Here is a 7919-nt window from a genome sequence, read left to right on the forward strand (position 1 = left end):
GAGTTGTTAACCATCGTACCCCCTGTTCCCCCAAACACTACCACACCTCAATCGGAATCTCATCAAGCCCAACTGTTTTACCTTTACCCATCATGCCTAAAGCTATGCGGACCTCTGCCATAATGCTTCCATCATCCGGGTCGATATCAACTGCGAGCATATTCGTTTATACATTTCACACCTGAATATTTGATACATTTTGCTCAAAATAAATGTTTGAGACGGTGATTATTTGAAAACTTGACCCGGAAAAACATGTATTTTCGGCGCTTTTGTTAAAATTAGAAACTATTTTTATTTTGTACAAATATTATGGAAAATCTTATTTTCCAGAAAATGAACTATTCTATATGTTCGATATAAAAATGTTGCTATTTTTTAAAAATTTCAAAAAAGGGCATTTATTTGAAACAGAGCCCATTTCATATCATTTTAATTTAATTATTAGAATGTTGGATTTTCAGACTAATACATATTCTAATAAATTTTGGAGGAGAAGAATGAATCGTAGGGATTTTCTATGGTGTGTCATGAACACATGCTAAACGTTCAATTCCATGTATTTAACTCATTTTTATAAAAGTACCTCAATCAAAATGAGCTAAACACCTAAGATTCATAATAAAGTATAGATAAATTTCACAATGATTCCGAATTGAGTGCAGTCAACTACATGGCCCTAAAAACTAGCTCAAGAAACACTCAAAATAAGAAGAAAACGTAGCGTGTGACAAGCAAAATTTCCATGCAGGAAGTAGGCCTAGCAAGCCATTCAACATAACAAATATAAACACATTTCTTCTTCACGTAAAAACTTATCTGATCCTGAGAAATGGGACAGAAGTCACTCATCTACGCATTCGTGGCGCGAGGAACGGTGGTCCTTGCTGAGTACACGGAGTTCTCCGGCAATTTCACCACCGTGGCACAGCAGTGTCTGCAAAAGCTTCCTTCAACAAACAATAGATATACCTACACATGTGATGGCCACACTTTCAATTACATCCTACATGATGGATACTGTACGTTTTTTTTATTTTATGTTTATAATTTTTTGTGACATTTGTTTTTTTATTTACCTGTGGACGATGATTTATTTTATGACGAACTTGGTTGAATTATAGTATGTCCTTATGTGTCGCATTTTTCGAGTTTTGATTTTGTATATGATCGAGTGTACGTTTGTGGAAACCAGCAAATCTGGATTTTATTTAGACTTTATTAAAACTTAGATGTTTATCGGTTCTGTTTCGTAACTCACCAAACTGACTAAATCTCCGTTTATTTAATTAATTTCTGATTAATCTATCAATCTAGTTAATCTCTAATTAATCTTTATTACGTGTCAATTGTCATCACTGATTAAGTCTGATTCCCGTTTTTTACTACACTCTCGCACACTATAAATTAGATAAATGAATTCGGAATTTGAAGCATAAACGTTTTGTGTCATCCTGCAGCATACTGCGTTGTTGCAGTTGAGTCTGTTGGCACGCAGACTCCCATTGCGTTTCTAGAGCGAGTTAAGGATCAGTTTGAGAAAAGATACAGAGCAGGGGAGGCTGAAGCAGTTGCACCAAAAGGCTTAAATAAAGAATTTGGGTAATATATCTTGGTCTTTCAGCTTTTCCAAGAATATGATCGATCGTCTTTTTTAATGAGCATTTTCTACCCCCTGCTATTGTAGTCATAAACTGAAAGAGCAGATGCAGTACTGTATGGATCATCCAGATGAAGTCAGCAAGATTTCCAAGGTGCAAGCTCAAGTTTCCGAGGTCAAGGGGGTGATGTTGGAGAGTATTGAGAAGGTAAGGAGATTACTATTGTTCCGTTTCAAGTATATTGTGTGTTTATAGTGAAAAAATAACACTTGGGCTGCAGGTTCTTGACCGCGGAGAGAAGATTGAGTTGCTGGTGGATAAATCTGAGAATCTTCGATCAGAGGTTAGTCTGATTGAAACACTGAATGTAACCTTGTTCAATACTTTGTTTTTTAAATGTTGTTTTTTCACTTGCTTGTTTCTTTATTCACCATTCAGGCACAAGATTTCCGGGTACAGGGAACCAAGCTGAAGAGGAATATGTGGCTCCAGAACATGAAGATGAAATTGATTGCTTTGGCTGTCCTTGGCGCTATAATTTTGATCATTGTTCTGTCTATATGCCATGGCAAGTGCTGATGATTATAAGCGGTCCTTGTCTGCACCATTTTTGTACTCGTTTTGCTCTTAATATCACTAGATATGTTCATGTTTGATTGTTCAGTTTTCTTCATTGATTGAGCCTTCCCTTCCTTTTTGCTCTTAGGATTTGGGAAGTTAAGGATTTCCATGTAGTAGTATGCAATAAATACTAAATTTGTATACAAAGTTCATTTAGTTTTCTTGTAAGCTGCACTCTACATGAAGTAATCTACATATTTGCTTCTCTTCCATAAACAGTTGAACTGTTACTTCCTTGCTGCAATAGTGTCAAACCATGAAGTGATAATCTAACTTAGTATGGTAAAAATATTGTTTCCGATGAAAGATATGATAAATCAAGTATCTGAAGGGACATGTAATAAGTAGACAAAAGATAATCTCATCCGGATTTTTTATTGATCTCGCAAAAAAGCCCCATTAGGTGAACAGCAACACCCTACATCGGAGGTTTATCCATATATACAGAGGAGGTAATAGCGCAGTTACTATTATCTATATATACAGAGGAGGTAATAGCGCAATTACTATCAAAAACCTTATTTTCAAACAAAAATGTACATACTCATATCCTCTGAAAAGTGGAAATCTGAGTGAAAGATCAGCATGCGAGTTGATCTCTATTTGCTGATATTTCCTCAAATATTGGAAGCCTTCTTGATCTAAACTGTGTTCTCTTGCTGATTAACTGGTCGAGACCCTCTAGAAAAGCATCCTCCAAACTTATTTCTGCACATAACAGTGGTGATGGCACGAACTGCCATGGCTCTAACTCCTTCAGTAGTTCTTTAGCACGATTTATTGACTTCAGGTCATCAGATCCTATGAGCTTACCTTGTAATATTTCATCAAGAATATGCTTAGCCTCTGGATATCGTTCTTGCTTGCTTAGGCATAGGGACAAATTACAAGCTTTATTGGCATCTGGGTCTATCTCCTGTGCTTTCCGGTATACTACCTCTGCAGCCGGGTAGTTCTTTTGTTGCATGTAAGCCCATCCTAAGTTTCCCTGCATTAAAATGCCAATTTTTAGAACTCATAATTATAGCTAGAATAGCCTACAATCTACTAGGAATGAGATATGCAGTAATATAAATAAAATGTAATTTTGAATTGGCCTGTTTTTTCTTGTTACCACACTTTAAATAAAATGTAATTAAAATGCCAATTCTGAATTGCTGCATCACTAAGAAGGTACAGCAATAAATATTGTTTATTGGCAAAACTTGGAAAGTAAAGAGAAAAAAGAAATCGTAGCCTTTTTGCAAGCAAAGAATAATTACCAGTATTCTGGATGTCTCTTGCTTGATTGTCACCTGGAATTTTCGTCCATGGGAACGAGCTGTTTTAGTAGGTTTTCCGTTAAAAGCTTCTCCTTGGTAAATCATCCGAAGTTTCTGCTTTAGCATTTCAATCTGCTCCTCTAATTTCCCACATTTCTACAATATCAAAGAATTTTTTTTCAGATTATGAAGCTCGGCTTCTTGTTTAAGCAAATTTGTAAATAATACAGAGTAACAGAAATTATAAAAAAGGTAATAGCATATAACACACAATAATTCATGTAGCTAACAAAGAAAAGAGTCAGTGAGTTCATTGTGCCCCCAATATATTGTTCACCTCAATCATGCAAATTTCTAGAGTTCAACTAGAATTGGAGAAAACAAACAAAATATATATTTTCAGTATAACATACCTTATATAAGTCAATCAGCACATTGTCTAATGATTCTTGGGTTTGTTTAGAACAGAGCTGCCTGAAAGATTTGATAGCTTCAATTGCTTCTTCCGCCCTATCTTGTTGTTTCATAACCAATGCCATGTCTTTGAGCGCGCTATCTACTCTATCCCCGCAATTTATGGCTTTCCAGAACAACACAATTGCACCCTCTGGATCTTTTTCTACCAACTATAAATTATAATGCAACAGTAACAGACGGATATTAGTCACAACTAAATGGACTCATCGGAGCAAATCTATCAGAGTAGCAATGCTACCTATTCTGAGTTGTGTTTGGACTAAAGATCAGGACAGATTAGTATTCACTTTCAAAATGAAGTGATCAAGCATGAAAGTGACATAGTTCTCATTAGGGTACTAAATACTAATTAACACATACCATTATCATCAAGAATGGCATCTTGAGAAATTCAGAAAAGTCAAAGGGCATTGGTGTCAAAAGGAAAGCCTCCAATCTTAATAATTTGATTACACGAGTTATGTAGTAATTGTAATACTATATACATTGACAGCAAAAATCATGGCTTGCTTCCAAGTTCCTTAACAAATTCATTAGTTATCCTCATCAATTGACTCCATACAATTACACATCCTAATATAGCAATGCAAATCAAATAAAATCAACCCATCAGTCTTATTACTCAAATATTTGCAATGCGATTAATCACGAGAACGAGGTCCTGAGTACGATAGGTCACATAATAGTAAAGTTCACAAGTGACTTAAAAGAAAATGAAGTAAAGTTTGTTATGCATGAAGAAATATGCAGTGTATATGATTATATCGAAACATACATAAAAATAGGAAAAGATGTGAGCATATAGTACATACTTGAAGATGCTTGGCTCTGACATAAGGACTGTCACCAGAAGGTAGTTTGTGAATAACATGATAAAGCTCTTGTTCTGTCTCTTCTTTTCTTGGGAAGCTCATCTTCATCGTACTCAACTTGCCTTTCATCATCTTGTTTCTTTTTCTCTCACCAAAACCTCCGAGCCTCTCCACTCTATTTGTCTGTACTCTTAGTTTACACAGAGAGAGAGAGAGAGAGAGAGATTTAGTTAGCTGAAAGAGGGAAGAGAGACGATGATTGTGATACTATTTGCATTGGATCGAGAGGAGAATGAACCTGGACGCAATGAAGACCAGGTTCTTGACATATGAGGTGTTTTACTTTTTATAAACAGGCGAATAATATACTTATTGTTCGCCACGTTTGTGCATTGGACGCGTGGGAGTTTCTTTACCCTTTCTACATTGTAACCAACAAACAAATCACAATGTTGAGGGGAACTATAAATATACCTAAAATACTCTAAGATTTTATTCTCTAAAAATTCTCACAGATCACATAAGAGTAGTTCAAAAAATCGTTTGTAACTTTATGACCTCTAAAATTATAAATATTTAATTTATAATATTCGATAAATAGAAATATCACGAGTTTGGCTAAAATTATAAATAATAGAAATATCTTGCAATAGTTGAATTTTTCTTTTATTAAAATTTCTATAATATTTATTTATTTATTCTAACTGATTCTGACTAAGAATTTCGTGCTAAAGATAGAAAATACCCTTTTTCTTCACATCCGGTATATTGCTAAGAAACTGAGAGGAAGTACAACATAAATGGTGATTTTTTTGATGCGTTCTACAGGATAAATGATGTTTTTAAATATTTGCCATTTTATTTGACGATTAAGTAAAATGCAAGTAGTGAATTCATGAAGATTAAAATAGCATGAACAGTTTTTCTCTCATTCGTCTAAAGAAAAGCTATGCCTCAACTTCTTTTTCAGGTCAGGGTGTCTGACCTCAACTTTTAGTTTGCAAATGATCCAAAAAAAAAACACATTTTTTCAACAAATGTCGGTTCATAACTATTTTTTAATTATTATATACTTGACAAATTTTATTTTTTCGAAAATCAAAACGCCCGGCACGGAGGGATTAACTACTAAAAACCCGTTTGGCTGGGCTTATAACTTATGACTTAACGTGACTTATTTGATAAACTGAGAGGTTAAAATGTCTGTTTGGATAATTTTAACTTATTCATGAGTTATGTGTTATTAAAAATATAATAATAAAAATAAAAGTGATTTATGAGTAATTTATGACTTAGGAGTAATTTCTATCAGAATTTTTTCTTTTAAAAACTAGTCATCGAAAAAAGTAGCTCAAACTAACTTTTGGTTTTAAGTCAGTTTCTGACTTATTTATGACTTTAAGCCGACTTCTGGCTTATTACACAAACATAACTTATTACACAAACAGACATTTTTCAGTTTAAAGTCAGAGCTGACTTAAAGCCCGGGTTTTAAGCTTAAAGTCAAAGCTGACTTAAAGCCCGGGTTTTAAGCGCAGACAAACAAAGAGGCTCTAAAGTAAAGTAAAGATTATAATGGCCTCTTGTGCTTTTGATCTAATTAATTAATGCGTACCTATGTATTTATAAAAAGCCGGTATTCTCTCCTTTTCACTTCAATTTCATCTTCCTACTTTAGAGCATCTCCCAATAAGTTCTTTAAACAAGTTCTTAAATGAAAAAATAGAGAGCATTAACAAAATGGAAGCTCCAATAGATTCTTAGAGGCTCTTCAAAACCTTAAGAGTCTATTCTCTCTCCTCTCTTTTAAGAGTCTCTTACTCACTCTTAAGTTATATTTTATTATAAAGTAATACAAGCATCCATTTTCTCTTTCCACTCTAGTATTGTAGTCCTATTCATTTAATAATAAAATATTGTTTAAGAGTGGATGTAAAGAGTGTTGTTGGAGATGAATATACATTAAATTGTTAAGAGTGAATATTTTATATTATATTTGAGGAATGACTTAAGAGACTATTGGAGATGCTCTTAAATCAACCCCTGCACAACCACCTCTATAAAACAGTTTTTTAGTTTTTTCTTTTTTTTAGATAATGTAGGGGGTAGGGCAGCTGTACGTGCAGCTTCTTAGAGCATCTCCAAGAGCCTCTTTATTTAGGCTCCTAATTTGAGATTTGAAGAGGGAGAGGAAAAATGTTGCTCCAAGAGACTCTTAAGTGGCTCTTAAATCACTAAGAGCCTCTTGTTTCTCTCTCCTCTCTCCTCAAAGTTAAGAGCTACTACATTACTCCTAACTTATTTTTTCACAATAAAAAAATCATTCCCTCCAATTCACCTCCATCTTTCCATCTCTTTTGTTATAGTGGAGCCCAATATATGAATAAAATATGAAATAGAGAAGAGATGTAGAGAGTATTGTTGGAGTTTGCACTCTTAACTTTGTCCTAAATTACTAAGAGCCACATTTTTTATATTATATTTAGAAGCCAACAAGAAAGCTCTTGGAGATGCTCTTAGCTACAGGTAAGTTTGTTTTATTGTTACTTTAATTTGAAGTACTAAAAACGGTCGGTTGCGGTTGTGGTTTGTTCAGCTGTTAGATGTTCCTGAGGGTCTTATGCCAACAAACAATAAACTTCCAACTCAAGCACACTCACATACTCTGGGCTGGCGTACCTAGACATGCACAAAAGATTTGTTCGGACTAGATCATGACCAGGCCAAGAAAATTCGAATTTTTTCAAAAGGATTTTTTCAAAACAGACCGGGCCGAGCATTTTTAAAATGTGGGCCGGACCGGATCGCGCTTTTCCAAAAATACTACACCTGGTTCACTTATAAAAAGCCCAGATTTTTCAAAAATCCGGATAAAATCCAGCTTTTTGAGAAATACTAGGCCAGTTTTAGACCTCCGGACCGGACCGGACCACACTTGGTTTTTTTTTGCAGATCGGGTTTTTCAGATTTTTTTTCAGATCAGATTTTAGATTTTTTGGACATCTCCGGGTGTACCTCGGGTACTGCACTGGCATCTGAAAGTACCTGGAACAGTCCTTTGCTTGTTCATCATTCTTCATACAATTGCCACCTCCAAATCCCAGCAGAGAAAAGAACCATGGACTTTAGTCCATCGCCATACAACG

At 34.8% G+C, this 7919-nt stretch overlaps 2 protein-coding genes across 2 annotated transcripts; one reads left to right on the plus strand and one right to left on the minus strand.

The window, feature by feature from the left end:
- Positions 1-717: 717 nt before the first annotated feature.
- Positions 718-2386, plus strand: LOC108199515 (vesicle-associated membrane protein 721). The gene is made up of 5 exons (XM_017367352.2): positions 718-1022; positions 1461-1602; positions 1688-1808; positions 1882-1944; positions 2040-2386. The coding sequence occupies exons 1-5, from the start codon at positions 833-835 to the stop codon at positions 2178-2180; spliced, it is 657 nt and encodes a 218-aa protein (XP_017222841.1). The 5' UTR covers positions 718-832; the 3' UTR covers positions 2181-2386.
- A 181-nt stretch (positions 2387-2567) lies between these two features.
- On the minus strand, positions 2568-5164 carry LOC108199514 (protein SULFUR DEFICIENCY-INDUCED 1-like). Its single transcript, XM_017367351.2, has 4 exons — positions 4774-5164; positions 3898-4110; positions 3485-3640; positions 2568-3210 (listed from the first exon to the last, which is right to left on the minus strand). The coding sequence occupies exons 1-4, from the start codon at positions 4903-4905 to the stop codon at positions 2803-2805; spliced, it is 909 nt and encodes a 302-aa protein (XP_017222840.1). The 5' UTR covers positions 4906-5164; the 3' UTR covers positions 2568-2802.
- Between the last annotated feature and the right edge of the window lie 2755 nt (positions 5165-7919).

This window comes from Daucus carota, chromosome 8 (assembly GCF_001625215.2).
Source record: "Daucus carota subsp. sativus chromosome 8, DH1 v3.0, whole genome shotgun sequence".
Lineage (NCBI taxonomy): Eukaryota > Viridiplantae > Streptophyta > Magnoliopsida > Apiales > Apiaceae > Daucus > Daucus carota.

Coding starts and splice junctions, on each gene's coding strand:
- LOC108199515 (XM_017367352.2), top strand. CDS start 833: ATGGGACAGAAGTCACTCATCTACGCATTCGTGGCGCGAGGAACGGTG. Junction 1,603..1,687: donor GGCTTAAATAAAGAATTTGG/GTAATATATCTT, acceptor CTGCTATTGTAG/TCATAAACTGAAAGAGCAGA. Junction 1,945..2,039: donor CTGAGAATCTTCGATCAGAG/GTTAGTCTGATT, acceptor TTCACCATTCAG/GCACAAGATTTCCGGGTACA.
- LOC108199514 (XM_017367351.2), bottom strand. CDS start 4,905: ATGATGAAAGGCAAGTTGAGTACGATGAAGATGAGCTTCCCAAGAAAA. Junction 4,111..4,773: donor TCAGAGCCAAGCATCTTCAA/GTATGTACTATA, acceptor TATAATTTATAG/TTGGTAGAAAAAGATCCAGA. Junction 3,211..3,484: donor AAGAGACATCCAGAATACTG/GTAATTATTCTT, acceptor ATTTTAATGCAG/GGAAACTTAGGATGGGCTTA.